The sequence below is a fragment of the Panthera pardus genome, unplaced genomic scaffold (assembly GCF_024362965.1).
Source record: "Panthera pardus isolate Hobbes unplaced genomic scaffold, ASM2436296v1 HiC_scaffold_25, whole genome shotgun sequence".
NCBI lineage: Eukaryota > Metazoa > Chordata > Mammalia > Carnivora > Felidae > Panthera > Panthera pardus.
In genome coordinates, this window is record NW_026526821.1 from 15,243,719 (window position 1) to 15,261,554 (window position 17,836).

The window sequence follows — 17,836 nt, forward strand, 5'->3', positions numbered from 1 at the left end:
CTACTGAAAATTTCATTTCAGTTATTGTACTTTTCAGCTTCAGCATTTCTTTTAAGTTTTTTTTAAAGATTTAAAAAAATATAGGGATGCCTGGGTGGCTCAGTTGGTTGAGCGTCCAACTTTGGCTCAGGTCATGATCTCACAGTTCATGGGTTCAAGCCTCACATTGCGCTCTGTGCTGACAGCTCGAGTCTGGAGCCTGCTTCAGAGTCTGTGTCTCCCTCTCTCTCTGCCCCTCCCCTGCTTGTGCCTCTCTCTCTCAAAAATAAATAAACAGTTTAAAAAAAGATTAAAAAAAATCTCCTTATTAATATTTCTGTTTTGTTTATACATTATTTTCTTGATTTTCTCCATGTTATTTCTTTGAGCATCTTTAAGACAGTTGTTTTAAAATATTTGTCTAGCAGATCTGCCATCAGATCTTTCGGGGGGGAGGCAGTTTCTGTTTGTTTGTGTGTTTATTTATTTACTTAAAGTTTACTTATTTTGAGATGGGGAGGGGCAGAGAGAGAGGGAGAGAGAAGAGTCCCAGTCAGTGCAGAGCCTGGCGTGGGACTCAATCCCAGGAAGTGTGAGGTTATGACCCGAGCTGAAATCTAGAGTCGGACGATTAACTGACTGAGCCACCCAGGTGCCCCTGATTTATTTATTTTGACTTGAATGGGCCATACTTTTGTGTTTCTTTGCATGCTTTGTGATTTCTTTTTGGTGGAGACTGGACATTTGAACCTAATAATGTGGTTAACTCTGGAAATCAGATTCTCTTGCTTTCCCAGGGTATGTTGTTTTATTTTGCTCTTGTTTTTGTGAGGTTTTATTTGCTTTTTGGATTGGTTAGGTTGTCTCTGTGCTGAGGAACAGTCTTAAATGTACACTTAAGGTGTTCTCATATCTTTTCCTAGGTGTGTATGGTCACTTTCTAATTTTCCCTATACATACAGTTGTTTTGAATGTCCTAGTCTTTAATGTCTGGCTCCCAAAAGGAAAAAGAGGAAAATAAAGGGAGGGGAAAAAAGGCACTGGCCCTTTAAACACCTGGAAGTCACTTTAGCATGAGAGGGAGGGGCTTGCAACAATGAGGGGAGGTGCTTCTTTGTGTGCACTCTGATCAGAGGCAGCAATCAGTGATCAGACCGTGGATCCCTGACATTTGGAAGAGGGGATCCTTTTTTGCCTACCCTGGCTGCTGTAAGCTGTGTTTAAGTTGCTCCAGGAACATGTGCACAGCTGCCTGCCATAAGGCAGGATGAGGGTGGAGAATGTGTAGCTACTAGTATGCTAAGAACTGAAATTGATTAAAATTAATTGCAATTACCATCTAAGCCTTCCTGTGGAAGTTGCAAACCTCAGTAGACTCCAGTTCTGAATATAGTTCCATCAGACATATTTTGTAAGTGCCATTGTTGTCTAGGCAGGGAGACAGATTCCTGGTGTTTCCTGCTCGGCCATATTGCCCTACCTTAATTTTCATATTTTAAAATTTCTTTATTCTTTTCTGGTATTTCAGAGGGCTCCTTGACCTAATCTTCTACCATCACTAATTCGTACTTTGGCTGTATCCTTTATTTTTATCTCGAGTTACTGTGTCATTTAGGTCACCTTTTCTATTTTCCAAATCCTATTATTTTTTATTGGTTCTTCTTTGATAATATATGTTCCTGCTTTAACCTACCCATTTCAACTCTTACCTAGTTGAGAATATTAATTATGTCTATTTCATTTATCCCTTCAATTAATTCTGGGTTATTTAATATTGGTTATTTAGCTTGTTGTTTCTCTTTGTTTACATGTTTGTGACAAATTTTGTTTGTGATCATTTGTGGAAATATGAGCCGGTTTTGCTTTTATTGTGTGTGTTAACCTTAAAACTAAAAACTACCAATTATTTTACCAGCAAAATATGGGTTTATTGGGGGGAACAAAAGAGAATTGTAACCTGGACAAACAAGCTGTGGCCAAACTGTAGGCAAGTTTGGGGAACAAAGGAGAGGTACGCTTTTTTAATGAGAAAAGGAGTAGGTTCGGAGGGCTGTTATAAACTAAAAGTGCATTGGAGTATAGTGGGAGTTCAAAGTATGGTGGCTTCTCATTGGCTGAGCTCTTGCCCAAAGGGATGAGGGGAGTATTTCTTCCTGAGGCAGGAAGAGTAGAGTAGTATCCACATGCAAGGTCAAGTCTGTCTCTTCCTGCTTGGTCTACAATTGACTAGGAGAGGTAGAGCTCCCCCTGCTGACACCTCCCAACTCCATTTTAGTGAGGCTTCCTGTTATAATTTTCATATGTATGTGGTGGATGGGTGCTTGGTGGGGTAACTTGCACTTCTCTTGGTTGATTCAAAGTAGGTGGTGGAGAATTCCAGTCAAAACTCCACAATGATACAATCTGGTCTTACTTACACTCATTTGCTACTTCCTAAATAACACTTTCCCTCTGTCTCCCTCCCTGCTTAGGGAACATTTCTATGTTTCTGCCCTAGATGTGTTTTCTATGGCAATTTTTTTTTCTCTTTGGTTTAGCCGTTATCCCTCAGTGTGTATAGGAAGAAGGATAAACAATAAACTCTGTGTCTGCCTCGTCCAATTGCACCTGTTTTTATATACTTCTTACTATAGCCATGCTCTGGAACCGCCACTTTGTTATATCCGTTGCACTTGTGGTATCTTGTGGATGTGGATGGTGATAGATCCAGATTTTTGTGGTGGGGAGAATAATTTAACTCAAAAGCTTTCATCCAACTCCTTCTTTTACCATTGGTGCCCAGCGATCTGTCTTGGGCATCTATTTCTTTTCTCACCAAGATAACACTGCCCTCTTTCCTCAAAAAATTCTTAGTCTTGGGGCACCTGACTGCATACCCAGTGGCTCAGTTACTTAAGCAACCGACTCTTGTTTTAGGCTCAGGTCATGAACATGCAGTTTGTAGATCTGGGCCCCATGCCAGGCTCCACACTGACAATGCGGGGTTTGCTTGGGATTCTCTCTCTCTTGGTCTCTCTGTCTCTCTCTCAAAACAAATAAATAAACTTAAAAAATTCTTAGTCTTGACTTTAGTTATTCATATCCATATACCTTCTTTTTACTTGTCCAGCATTTCCAGGATTTGGTTAGCAGAAGAAGCAAACAGGCTGGGGGAATATGTTATTTTGTCTGAAAGACTGTCTATTTCTGGGACACCGAGCTTCGTGACTTGCAAAAGGAAAATCTCAGAACTTCCAGTTATGTGAACCAGTCAGGTTAGCCTAGTTCCTATTATTTCAGAGTGCACAGCATGTCTCCAACAGCTTATTTGGCTTAAGAATAATTTGTAATTCCCAGGTCTTCACCAAAATTGAAACATGCCAGAATTTGGGCTTCACCTGTTCAGAGTAAACTCTCTTTGGATGAAGGCCTAATTTTGCAGTAATCAGAGCTCTTGCAGAAAATGGTCTCAATTTGGGGGATTAATTTTCTTATTTTTAAGACTGAGAAAAGACCAGGCTTGCATGTCTGGTTACAGGATCTCACTGGTTTATAATGTCTCTGATGTTGGCCCTAGCTACTAATAGTCCAGGATGCATTCTCAGGTAAGGAATTGGACTTGGTCAATAAGATGGACAGGGAAGGTATGCAGGACAGGGATGTTTGGATAAATTCAGAGATAAGATGGTCAAGCTGAGTGTCCTACAGCTGGGAAGATCATGGCCATGTCGAACCTTGTAGCATTATATTCAGGCACTTGGCAGCTAGTGTCTGGGTGATTATTTTCTTGGTAGTAAAACACAGTCATTGATTGAAATTGAGTTATTTTGCCAGAATGACTAAGAACAGCCAAGTGAAATTTCAATGACTGAGATACTAAACAGTGTCTAAATAACTACTTATTGATAGGGATCAAGTCAGGAGGCTAGTTAAGCTAACTGCGGCTCCTGACTTGGTGTGCATGAATCAGGAAGTGTCACAAAGAAACATTTGTCATGAGTGCAAGGACATGTATTTCATGTGAATGTGAGGCTCAGGGCTCATTGTGCTCATTTTGGTTTCATGGGCAAAAAGGAGCACAAGTTAGGTACTTTGGTTCTACTAACTAGTTCAACCTGAGAAAGGAGGTGATATAAACCTCTACAGATCTGGTTTGTCACACCTGAAACATTGTGTGCATGTATAAGAAATGGTTCAATGGGGAGAGGGCAGCTAAGGATGGAACCAGCTGACATTCAACTCTGGGTAAGGTGGGGGAGAGACATTTCAGAGAGCAGGGAAAACTGACACAAAGTTGCTTTCATTTTAATGGTCATACAGTTATTTCTCAAGAAAGATAAAACTAAAGTCAGGAAAATAGCAAACAGATGGAAGTTTCCAGGATTATGGAAATATTACAAAGATCTTAAAATTGGTTTGAATTTTCTTACAGCTATGTTTCAGAATGATGTATCAACTCTTGACTTTTTTTAACTTGGTTTCCCTGTTGAAGCAAAAACAAACAAACAAACAAACAAACAAACAACAAAAACAACAAAAATCTGTGTTATAGGTTTTGAAAAGTCTCCCTCGATTAATTTAAGTCATTTTTATCCCAGGGGAAGTCCTGAGGATGCCATATCTTTCAATGTCCCCCCTGTTCCATTGATTGATCTCTTACTCTTTCATTCCCTTAAAACTTAGTCATTGTCTACTATGTGCCAGGCATTGCAAAAATTCACTAGGAATATTAAATAAATAAAACAAAATTTCCGTTTTTGAGTTACACCCAAGGTTACTTTCCAACTCACTCTCCTAGAAATCAGCCATACCATAGCCTTGTTAGCCTCCATAGACCTTCTTCTAGTTCCAATGACTGGGGAATGGTCAAATTTGGGCTGAGAGCTTAGTTGTATAAAACAGGATATCGCTATGGAGAGATCACAGGTCTAGGATCACAAAGATTGGGTTTGGGTGAACTTTTGCACGTAAAATGGTCAAGCTGTAGGAGACCATCAAATCTGGTTAGAAAACTTGGTATGTCATTTAATGTGAACTTGGGCCAGTTAGTTACCTCTACTGGAGTTGGTTTCTTAATCTGCCACTTTAATAATACAAATCTACCTTAGGGTGATTTTAATTTTAAATTGTATCGATACATGTAAATTGCTTAGGGCAGCGCCTGGCACACGGTAATTATCTGATAACTGGTGACTACTATTTTTCCTCTGGACTTTTGATTTCCTAACTGAAAAATGACAAATGATCCTGAGATCCAACCCAACTATTAAACTTTTTGGTTAGGACAATCCTCCCTCTTCCCATCCCAACCAGGGATCCTAGGATCTCAGAGCCTCTCCTTTTCCTCTCCCCCAAGGACCAAGGGCAAGATGGGACTCCTTACTTTATTCTGTATTCTTCAACACAGGCTATGTCACATTCTAATTTAAGCTTGTAGTTGTTAAGGTTGCCATTACAGCCAGTGAAGATAAAACTTTCACATCTTTTGGAGGTTTGGTTGTAGAAAAATCTAAAGTGAATTTCAAAACAGCTGCCAGGATTCATATCCATTTTGCAGGGATCTGCATGAGAGGTTCCCATTGAGTTAGGGGGAATTAGTTAGGACTCAGCAGGAGATCTTGCCTTCCAGGGCCCTTAAAAATTCCTCATGTTAGTTTGGAAATGGGTGGTAAGTGATTGAGTGACTTGACCAAGAGCCCACATTTGCTAAGTGGCTGGGCCAGAGTTTGGGGTGTCTGACTTGCAGGATAGACTCTGCCACCTTCCCATGCTCCAGAAGCACCAAGCCTGTACTCATGATCTGTGGAAGAAAGCTTCATTATCTTTCACATCTACATTGTGAGCTTATTAAAACAGGGGCCATGTGTTCAAGTGTTCTCTATGCACTGGGAGCCAAGATATTGAAAATGCCTGTTTTCTCAGTATCCAACCCCCCTTTATTCTCATCTCAACATGTACTCTTGAATGGTCTGAGATCTTTGAAATTTGTCATAAAACCCCTAATTCAAAATACTTTTGGTCCTTTGGACACCCTTCAAAAGACGGCCCTATCTGGAAGGGTGTTATTTGCATCATAATTTTTTTTTTTTCTCACCAGACATCCACAAGACCCCTAGATTAAGCAATTCCCAGAGTCAAAGGACTAAGAATCTATGGGTAATAACACAAAAGGAGAACCTTCATGGACCAGCTGTATATAACATTTTCTTTTTTTACCACTTTCTCCCTCATTCATAATTGGTCTTTGGATTTATTTTCTGCTTCAGGCTCATACCTTTGAGGTCTCCACATATCATTTCAGCAAGTCTAGCAACACCACCCATTAATGGGGTAGTCAGCAAGAAGAAGATGAAGAGACCTAGAAGAAATCCCAACTCAGCAGTCTTCATGATGCAGCAGACAGCAAGTAGGAGAGTCTTAGTGTCAACTGATGTTATATTTTGGCCTTGGTACTTGAGAGGGCTGAACCCGCTTACCCCAAGGGCCAGGACTGGGCATTACTAGGTGTTGAGTTGAACAGTGAATGCTTGGGTACCCAGCCATGAAGCTGAAGGCCCCAAGCTGATTAGACCCCTGATAGTGAGTCCCATGTTCATCTAGAAACTATAGAAACTAAAGCTTCAGAGCTGCTAACATAAGTTTAATCATGGAGAATAGAATAATTAGGGCAAAAATTTAAAAAGGCTTGCTTCCTTTCTTCTCTTCAGCCTTCCACAATAAGGAAGAGACTGATCCTGGTGAAACAGGAAGAATGTAATAAAAACAATAATAGTAATGATAGTAACCAACCTCTATGGTACTTCCTATATGCTAGGCTCTATCTATCTATCTATCTATCTATCTATCTATCTATCTATCTACACAAAATCATTAAATTTCAAAAGAATCACAGGCACCCTGTGAGTTTCATGCAATTATTACCATCATAGATGAAGAAATTGAGGCCGAGGTTAAGTTATATGTGTAAGGTCACCCATCGATTATGTAAGTGGAATCAAAATTTGAACTCACTATACCTAGGAATATGGGACAAATTTATTTTTTCTTAGTTTTGTTTTCTTGTAAGACTTTTGAAATTTTGACTTTCACATCTATACTCTTCTTTATCCATTTCAAATTAAGTTTCATGAGTGGTTTAAGATAGGGGTCCAGTTTCATTGTTTTGTACGTGAACATGTAGTTTTCCCAGCATCATTTATTAAAGTGACTATCCTTTTCCCATTGTGTATTCTTGGTTCCCTCGTGAAATATTGGCTAACCATATATGCGTGGGTTTATTTTTGGGCTTTTGGTTCTGTTTCATTCGTCTATGGGTCTGTTTCTTTTTAAATGTTTATTTTATTTTTGAGAGAGATAGAGAGCAAGCAGGGGAGGGGCAGAGAGAGAGGGAGACAGAGGATCCGAAGTGGGTTCTGCGCTGACAGCAGAGAGCCTGATGTGGGGCCTGAACTTATGAACTGGGAGATCATGACCTGAGCTTAAGTCAAACGCTTAACTGACTGAGCCAGGCACCCTGTGGGTCTGTTTTTATGCAAATACAATAATGTTTTGATTACTGTAGCTTAAAAAATTTTTTTTAAATGTTTATTTATTTTTGGGAGAGAGAGAGAGAGACAGAGCGTGAGCAGGGGAGGGGCAGAGAGACCGGGAGACACAGAATCCGAGGCAGGCTACAGGCTCTGAGCTCTCAGCACAGAGCCCTACAGGGGGCCGAAACCCATGAACCCGAGATCATGACCTGAGAAAAAGTTGGACACTTAACTGACTGAGCCACTCAGGAACCCCTGATTACTATAGCTTTTTAAAAAAAGTTAATTTATTTATTTTGAGAGAGAGAGAGAGAGAGCGAGTGAGCAAGCAGTGGAGAAGCAGAGATAGAGAGAATTCCAAGCAGGTTCCGTGCTGTCAGTGCACAGAGCCCAACATGGGGCTTGATCTCACGGACTGTGAGATCATGACCTGAGCTGAAATCAACAGTCAGACACTTAACCAACTGAGCCACCCTGGCACCCTGGATTATTGTAGCTTTTAAATGTAGTTTGAAGTCAGGAAATGTGGTGCCTCCAGCTTTGTTTATCTTTCTCAAGTTACTTTGGCTATTTGGGGTCTTTTGTGGTCCATACAAATTTTAGGATTGTTTTTTCTATTATGCCTTTGGAATTTTGATAGGGATTGCATGGAATCTATAAATCCCTTTGGTTAATATAAGGGAAAAATACACTCCTCCTGTGTGTCCTTTACTCTCCTGACTGTACAATAACACTGCCTCACTTCTGAGACCAGGTGTGAGTGTGTGTGTGTGTGTGTGTGTGTGTGTGTGTGTATGTGTGTGTGTGTGTGTGTGTGTGTGTTTCCACACATCAAGCAATTCTGTAACACCAGCTGGGTGCCCTACAATTTAACTAAATTCTCACACTGTTTACCTGGAAATATCATCAGATCCCACAGATAAGGGGGCTCAGTCTGACAAGACCACACCCCTCTACTCACATCAGATACCAATGGCAAGTCCAGGTTGTTAAGGGTACTTCTGACCAACCAGTTATAAATTGGACGTTCCCATGATCCCCTCCTTGGGTTTGAGCAATTTGCTAGAGCAGTTCTCAAAATTCAGGGAAAATAGTTTACTTATCGTGTTACTGATTTATTATAAAAGGCTACAACAGGTTTTGTGGAGCGTGAAACCTGTATAATTTTGGGACCTTATTTTAGAAAAATAATGCAATGGGGGCGCCTGGGTGGTTCAGTCAGTTGAGCTTCCAACTTTGGCTCAGGTCATGATCTCGCGATTCGTGAGTTCGAGCCCTGTGTTGGCTCTGTGCTGACAGCTCAGAGCTTGGAGCCTGCTTCTGATTCTGTGTCTTCCTCTCTCTGTCTGCCCCTCCCCTGCTTGTGCTCTGTCTCTCTCTGTCTCTCAAAAAATAAAATAAAATGTTAAAAAAATTAAAAAAAAGAAAGATAATGCAACGGAACAATACAAAACTACAGATAAAAAATTAGGTAGGTAAGTGAGAATATGCATTTGGAATGAAAAAAGAAATTACAAAAAATCACATGTTTCCAAAAGCTTATAAATATATCAAACATCATGAATCCTAGAAAAATAACATTTCATTACCATTATTTAAAACATCTTTATAATACCCTTTTCCTATATTTTGTGGCTGATTATTCTTTGATCACCTTTTATTATGACAGTGATTCTGTAATATCTTATTTCTGTAGGGAGAACAGAAAGATAATTCAGTCTTTTCTCTAGCATGGTTGATCAAAAATTTAAAGTTGTAGTCCTGGAGAGCTAATACACAGCATAGTGGTTATAGTCAACAATACTGTATTATAATCTTCAAAGTTGCTAAGAGACTAGATTGTAATCATTCTCACCACAAAAAAGAAATAACAATTATGTGACTTGATAGAGGTGTTAGCTAATGCCACAGTGGTAATTATATTGTAATATATAAATTTATCAAATCAACAGGTTGTATACCTTAAATGTACACAATGTCACATCTCAACTATATCTCGATAAAAAAATTAGTTACTGATTATTTGGGAAAAATCCTTTCCAGATGGATAACACTGGCAAAGCCACATCTGTAACTTTCTTCATAGTTTCTGGTTCAGGTGGTGCTACATGCCTGGGGCAAGCCCTTGGAGAATTCTAGCTCTTTGATCTGGATCTAATGGACTCTCATTGCAGCCTAATAGCCACTGATCCCGCTCCGCCAAGTCCTCACCACCCTCACTGTGCCTGTCTTGGGTTCGTGATATGGCCATGAAACCTTGAACTCTGGCTCCCAGCACTTTGTAGTGCAACATCTTATTGCTACTTCTCCCTGAGGTCAAACATGGGAGCATTTTGGCCGATGGGTGCAACCAGGGGCAGATTGTCAGTGAAGGTTGTCCAGACATGAACACAGAAGTAACTTAAGATCGCTATTAGGATATACCCCCCAGCCCACCACCCTTCCATCCCCCATCTTGGGTTGGGACAGTGATGGCTGTTTCTGGGCTTGGACGGTGTTGTTCTTTCCTTTCCTCATCCTGAGAGAAGCAAGTGACGGATCTGGAGCTTAAACTACATGAGTTTCATGGTAAATTAGTCTTTTCTGCCAAACTCAAAATCTGTTTGCAAGTCAGATTTCGTTGGGGAGAATGACCTCAAATTTATTGCTTCTCAATGCCTTCCTCAAAGTGGGCTAAGAAAAACAATATTGTGGAGGTCTGTGGGGGAAAAAGAGGATAATTAGTGCATTTTTTCTTCTGGGTTCTTGAAACACATCCATGGATTATACCATGTAGGGCCTCCAAAGAGCTGTTTTCATTGAATTGTGTATTGTTGGCTTATGCTTAAAAACCCTTAAAGAAGTAGCCCCAGAAAACTTCCTGGAATCTAACATGACGTCATCATGGAGAGTGTTGTCCATCTTACTGCACAGTCTTTCCTCTTTGAGAACATGTGGAAGAGCTTGTCTCTTTTGCTGTTTACTACCATGATTATTTCCACTGTTCCTGAGTATCTTTTTGGACTAAACTTATGCTTACTCTAAAAGTTGTAACTGATTGTGCTGCCCTTGTTGTGCTGTTATTATGAAAGCTTAGAGCTAATTTTATAATATTTATTTTATTTATTTTTTATTTGAGAGAGAGAGAGAGAGAGAGAGCGAGCATGGGTTAAGGAGAGGAGCAAAGGTAGAGAATCTTAAGCAGGCTTTATTCTCAGTGTGGAGCCCAACACAGGGCTCCATCCCACGACCCTGGGATCATGACCTGAGCTGAAATCAAGAGTTGGACGCTCAACCAACTGAACTACCTAGGTGCCCTAGTTATGATATTTCATAGCAAGTGTCTGTGATCCTTGTAGCATGTATTTGCTGTGCTAATCTTCTGCATAGTTTTACCATACTTTATTATTTTTATATCTTCTTTCCTCTGTCTTACTTAGATAGGCTAAATTTATTTATTTATTTATTTATTTATTTATTTATTTATTTGAATACTATGTATTATGAATCCTGGCAAGCTGCCTTAAATCCTTCAAAACAAGGTTGAATGTCAATAAATAAAACCGTAAATTGATTTGAACCCAGGTCTTCACATAAACTTAAATTATTTTTTCTAGGACATCATGTTGCTTTGAAGGTGGATAGGAGGGGATGGGACTCTGGGGACATAAGATTCCCCTTTGTTCATTAGCTACATTCTGTCCTGCCCCAAGGGCTGAGAGGTAGTGAAGTGGGGAAGATGGGAACTAAATGCAAGAGGAACCACCAAAAATCTACGTCCCAACCTAAAAGGATAATCTTATATCAGATGAAATTTCTTCCGTGTTGTCCTGATAAAATCAAGTAGGAGGTTCATCTGAACCCTTCTGGGTGCTTTACTCACTGCTCCAGATGATTAGACTGAATGGCATAGTAGAGCAGGACTGAGACCCCTGGAGGGGCTACATTCTTGCCCTAGCCTTTACCATGAAGGAGTGTTAGAATATTGCGAGGCTAGACTCTAGGTCAGGAATTCCTAATGCACTAGGGAGGTATTCTTTCCTGTAATCAGAACCCACAGTTTCGCTCTCAGTTTAGGAAGGAATGCCTGATGACAAAAGGCTGATGGAATGTAGGATCTATCTCTGACTTCTCTGAGTGGATGGTTTTCTGGAAAGCGGTCCAAGGGAGTAAGTAACTAGGTACTTTGTGTATGAAAAGCTTAATAAAACTGACTCCGACTGATGGTGAGAGTGGACATACCAATAGTGCAGGCAAATCCCCCTGAGTCAGGAAGTGTGTGCCTGGCAGGGGGACCACCATGAAGCTAATGCTATCAGAGCTTCATGGAATCCCAACTGCTTCCCGGGCCACTGCTCCTGATACTTCAGAGTTCCCGGGTTAAGTCTTGAAAGCTTGGCTATGAGAGAAGAGGTGGGACTCTAAAACTTGGTTGCATGAGTACATGCTGCTGGTGAAGGAGTTCTGCATACTTGAGTATGGACACTATGTTACAAGGGGTCTGAAAGCAAGAGAAGTGTACCGCATGCTTCTGCATCAGTACAGCCCATTAAACCCATGGGGACAAAGCAAGACCCAAGATACTGTGCTTTGACTCTACCAATGCCACTTTCCTTTTATGTGGTCTCGAACATATCCTCCCTTTCTCTATCAGTTATTCTAACTTTAATTTTTTTTAATGTTTGCTTATTTTTGAGAGAGAGGGAGACAGAGCATGAATAGGGGAGGGGCAGAGAGAGTGGGAGATACAGAATCTGAAGCAGGCTCCAGGCTCTGAGCAGTTAGCACAGAGCCCAATGTGGGGCTCAAACCCACGAACGCTGAGATCATGACCTGAGCCGAAGTCGGACGCTTAACCGACTGAGCCACCCAGGTGCCCCTAACTTTAAAATGCAGAGATTAGACCAAATAATTGCACAGATCCTTCTGGTTCTAAGGTTGTGGGAAGAAGGAATGTGAATTGTGTCTGTCCAACCAGGAGTTTGAGGGTAAAAAAGGAAATAGATCTGAGGTGGTAGGTAATAAAAGCAATATATGGTTAAACAACAGTGGGCAACTGGGTGAAGAGAAGTATTTCAGCTGCTTGGCACCGCCATGATGGAGCTGTGGGCCCAGACATGGTAGAACCTGGCTTGATGCCTGTTTGTTGGTTCCATGGACAAAAATGGGGGTGCAAATCTGATATTAGGTGGAGCTATGAAACCCCTTGCAGTCAAGGAGTCTGGGGCCAGCCTCTGGGGTTGGGTTATTATGGCCCTGATTTCCTTCCCAGACCCTGGTACATGCCTCTCCTTTTCTTTGACAAATCCCAGGGCCCAGGAGTCATGGAGTTGGCTGATAGCAAGTATACAGTGTCTGACCCAAAGTTAGCAATTTTTAAAAAAAATTTTTTTTTAACGTTTATTTATTTTTCAGACAGAGAGAGACAGAGCATGAACAGGGGAGGGTCAGAGAGAGGGAGACACAGAATCTGAAACAGGCTCCAGGCTCTGAGCTGTCAGCACAGAGCCCGACGCGGGGCTCGAACTCACAGACCGCGAGATCACGACCTGAGCCGAAGTCGGCCGCTTAACCGACTGAGCCACCCAGGCGCCCCCCAAAGTTAGCAATTTAATAAGTCCTAGTTGTTGGGATCTTACTTGTTTTGTTGTGTACTTTTTCTCCTTGAGTCTTTTAGAGCAGGGACCTTTGGGGCTCCAATTACTCCTCCATCAAAAGAACACCCTCACTCTTTCCTTTCCTTCCTTCCTTGTGCTGAGCCCAAGGCAATTGGGCATTTTTCTGAAGTATTTCAGATCATACTTGGAGCTTGACACCCAAGTTGCCAGAAGTTCACAGGGAGACTGCAGTGGCTATAACTATAGCTTTCCTACCGAAAAGGCACGTGAGAGAACTTGTGCATTCTCAAAGTAGGGACCTCACAAAGCACATGAGTTCAGAGGTCGTGCTGTTAGGTTTTAAGAGCCATAGATGAATAAGCCAAAAGGTAAGAGTTTGGTGGGGGATTTACATGAGTGATGGCTTAGAAATAAGGATTTTCTTTGATTTCCAAGTGAACAGAGGTAGCTAGTGCCAATTGTTTGCAAAATTTGGGACGAATGATGACTACAATTCCAAGTCTCTCTTCATATCTCTTCCTATTAAGGCTGCTTGAGTTGTTGTGTTGCTGTCCTTGTAACACTTGGGACTTCCAAACCTAGGAGCTCATCCTCATATCCTCCCTTTACTGTTTGTCCCACCATCTCACCCCTTGTGCCCACCACATGTTATGTGCCTATGGTAAGTGAGGGAATTACAAGCAGATACCCCTGGACTCAGGGAGTTTTTAGCATTTGAACTCCAGAAAAACAAACTTGATCTGTTGGGAACAAATCTAGTTCTCAGGAGCATTCGTAGATATGTTCCAAGGATCTTACTGTATCTTGCCACTGTACCCATATTGTATACACTCTGTATGTACACTCAGTATGTACTTCTACCTTAGGACTGTGCCCCTGGGCTTCTAACCTTTTTCTGTTGTATTCATATGGAAACTGTTATGCCAAGTCACTAGGAGCAGAGCACTCAAGGCTAACTGGGAAAAGATCTAAAGTCATAGCTCCACAGCAATAATTTTGTCCCAATGTCACTGTGACTTCTTTCCGCTCTGTTGGTCAATGCCGATGCAAGATATTTTATTTATTAGCCTAATACTACTTGCTTAAACAGCCCTTCCCACCACTGCTCCAAAAGATTCCCTGGATTTGTCTAATGGAAAGTTTCTGCCCTGAACTCCCTTCTTGGGTGTCCAAATTCCAGGACCAGCTTCTCTGATTGATCGCTGCATTAAAGTTTTCTTAAGCAACTCAGCCATACGCATACACTACTATATTTATCATTTGTATCTTGAATCAATACACAGTTTTCCTAAGGCCTTCAAGTTCCTTTATACTTCTATTATGTAGCATTCTTGTGCTGCAGTCAAACTCCCATTTAAGATCCTTCACTGAAATAATTCCTTGTACTTATCCAGACACTCACTTAGTTCTGGTTGAATTGAAAAAGTTTGTTCCAATAAGGATGTGTAGATGGGACACAAAAGGACTTAGTAAAAGTTCCCATCAGGAGAGTCCCAGATTCCAACAAAGGCGAAATCTCTGATCCCTATTTTTGGCTTCACCACCTTCCCTTTACTCTTCCTTTTGCTCTTTTGGACTACAATTTTTTTTTTTTTTCACTTATTCACCATCTCTACAGAGAATACCTCGTTAGGGCTTTGCTTCTTTCACATTACTTAAATGGTGGAGGTACAGACAGTCTTATTCCTTATTCCTTATTCCTTATCCCTTATTCCTTATTCCTTATTCCTTATTCCTTATTCCTTATTCCTTATTCCTTATTCCTTATTCCTTATTCCTTATCCTCCTGCTTCTATCCTCCTAGCTCCCCTCCATCCTGTCCATTGCTTCCAGTATAATGCTCACACTCTTTATACTATCATAGTTTTCTAAAAATTTCAGAGTCATTCAGAAGGGACTTTTCTCTATTTTGAAATGCAAAGTGTGAATACACTGGATGCATATGCATTTATAGTAATTAAGTTAACCTCTTTCTTGTTAACCTTATCAAATCCATTATTATTATTATTATTATTTTAAAAATTTTAATGTTTATTTATTTTTGAGAAAGAGAGACACAGAGCACAAGCAGGGGAGGGGTGGAGAGAGAGACACAGAATCTGAAGCAGACTCCAGGCTCTGAGCTGTCAGCACAGAGCCCAATGTGGGGCTCAAATCCACAAACCATGGGATCATGACCTGAGCCGAAGTCAGGCTCTTAACCAACTGAGCCACCCAGGTGCCCCTCAAATCCATTATTATAGATCTACCCTCTTCCAATGGCCTCCAGGTGGACAGACTGTACTCCCTCTGTATTTTCTAGGTCTTTGACTTTGGACTTGATCCTTTTGTTTGCTTTAGTCAAAGAATAATATCAGGCTTGAAATATGCTTGCAGGTTGGATTTCCTCTTTTGAGCTCTGCATTTTGCCACAAGAAGAGTGTTTCTTGAGAAACAATTGTCCAAGAAGCATGAGAGACACAAGGATCAAAAGTGGACTCTACCCTTGGCCCGGATCTAAGCTCAGTCAAATCCAGTTTAGACTAGTTAGACATCTGTTTTCCTGCTTATGTGTGAGAGAGAAATAAACTTTTGTTGTTGCTGTCACTGAGATTTACTGGTGAGGGATTGTTATGGAGCAATGCTGACTAAAACACCCATGCAAAAAATTCTAATGTAAATATTACCTGCTCACATAATATAAAATAGTAGGAGCACATGGGAGATGGAAAATAACTAAAATAAACACACACATACAATATTAATGACATTTATATTTATAAACATCCATAGTATAGCAACGAAGAGAAAATTATGGTCCTCTTTTCTGATCAGAAAGTCATGGCTGATATTTTTGACTTCTTCCTCACACTATTCATCCACATTCCCTTGCTTTCAGCCAGCAATGCATCAGCTGATTAATGTTGTTGTTTTTCTCAGCTGGTAGAATGTTCCAAATCCTCATTTCTTTAAAAACGATTTTTTAAATGTTTTTATTTATTTTTGAGACAATGCAACAGACAGAGTGCAAGCAGCAGAGGGGCAGACAGAGGGAGACACAGACAGAATCCAAAGCGGGTTCCAGGCTCCAAGCTATCAGCCCAGAGCTCGATGCGGGTCTCGAACTCAACAACCGTGAGATCATGATCTAAGCCAAAGTCAGACGCTTAACCGACTGAGCCCCTTAGGCACCCCCCACATCCTCATTTCTGAAGCGTGTGAGCTCTTCATGGCTCTGTCTGTATTGGTTGCTGTTATCTTCTACTATGCCAGACCTAGAAAGTTCCTGTGTTCTAGCTCTAATTCCTGTCCCACTGTTGAGTAGCAGTCTTATTTCTCCTTTGTAATGGTGACTGATCACTACAGCCAACAGGGCAACTTCTTTTGATTTGTTCAGTGAAATAAGAAGCACAAAGTGGCCACTTGGCAGTCTTATTCCATAAACCAGGTACGGTTTTTTGACATTTGGTAGAGGAATTCTACCCTGGGATACTAAAAACCAAAAAAACTACACAAAAACAAAAACAAAAAACCCCCAAACTGGTAGAACACAATTGCCATTGTTGGGGACATTCTTGGAGCCTTAGAAGAAAGATCTGTGGTAAGACAGAAGGGGAACTGGGAATCTTGGGTTGATGAGCCTTTGGAAGATTTCTAATCTAGCCTTTCTTAAGGCATGTCCATACCCATCCCCCTCAGTCCGAGGGGCATTTTCAGTTCCAGACTGCAGCATTCCCTGATGAGGTGAAGCACTTTATGCTAACTTCTTCTATAACTGCCCCTGGCAACACATGCTCAAGGTATCCACAGCTTGTAGCCTTCTTGCTGAAGTTTTTCCTAGATGTCCCAAGCCTGGATACTTCTGTTATTTCCTTGGCTCACAAAAAGCCTCAGGCTTCCTAGCTTTTTCAAACTCTGGATGGGAAGACATCTCCCATCACCTCTCATCATCTAGACAATAGTCTCTATGCCTTTCAACCTCAGAGGACACACCTCAATCCCTTCTAAGCACTCTTATATGCTCTGCTTGGACAGCAGCAGGGTAGGGGATCGCCTCTTCCTGAAGTTCATCTGCACCCAGCTTGGGGCTGGAATGTCAATGTCTCTTCGGGCAGAAGATTCAACTCACCTGTGAATGGTTGATTCCTCTAAAGCCTCTCATTAGGCAGGGTGGAGGGGAGCACAGCATTCCTTAGTTCTATGACACCTCTTCCAAAAGCATGTTCATGAACCCTCTCTATATTAAAGATCTAACCTTCTCTTGGATGGTTAGAGGTTAAGGGTGGCCATTGGACCCACTGTGGTCACTTGTGAATACTTTCATCTTCAGGCATTTCACACTTCTCTTTAGAATGGGTGGGCACTCATCGATAATTGTCTGTAGCTACAAAGTCTCAGCTAAAATCTATGAGACAAAGGACAAAGTTCCATTTCACAGCCTGTCATAAGTACATTTGTTTCACACCAGGGATCTATCATAATCTACATAACTAGTCTCCTATTGTTGAAAATTAAAGTTGATTCAAATATTTTACATTTATAGGTAATATTGATGACTATCTATCCACACCACTTTGAGTAACAGGTTTCACTTGGTTTGATGGATGTGGGCCTTCCAGTCCAACACTCATCTAATCCTCCAAAAACATGGGCCCATTCCTGTATCACTCCCAATTCGTTCAGTTGGAAAATCTGCAGTGTGGGTGGCTATGAGATAGAAGACCTTCATTTTCCCAATGCCTTCACCGCCTGTCCCTACCTCAGGTTCTTTTC

At 41.1% G+C, this 17,836-nt stretch overlaps 1 protein-coding gene across 1 annotated transcript; it reads right to left on the bottom strand.

The window, feature by feature from the left end:
• Nucleotides 1–5,337: 5,337 nt before the first annotated feature.
• On the bottom strand, nt 5,338–6,347 carry SPINT4 (serine peptidase inhibitor, Kunitz type 4). Its single transcript, XM_053890765.1, has 2 exons — nt 6,233–6,347; nt 5,338–5,519 (listed from the first exon to the last, which is right to left on the bottom strand). Exons 1-2 carry the CDS (start codon nt 6,345–6,347, stop codon nt 5,338–5,340), a joined length of 297 nt encoding a protein of 98 aa, XP_053746740.1.
• Between the last annotated feature and the right edge of the window lie 11,489 nt (nt 6,348–17,836).

Excerpts from the sequence above, each read along its gene's own strand:
- SPINT4 (XM_053890765.1), bottom strand. The coding sequence starts at position 6,347 with ATGAAGACTGCTGAGTTGGGATTTCTTCTAGGTCTCTTCATCTTCTTC. Across the intron at positions 5,520-6,232 it reads GATATGTGGAGACCTCAAAG|ATCCCTGCAAAATGGATATG; the intron begins GTATGAGCCTGA and ends CCTCTCATGCAG.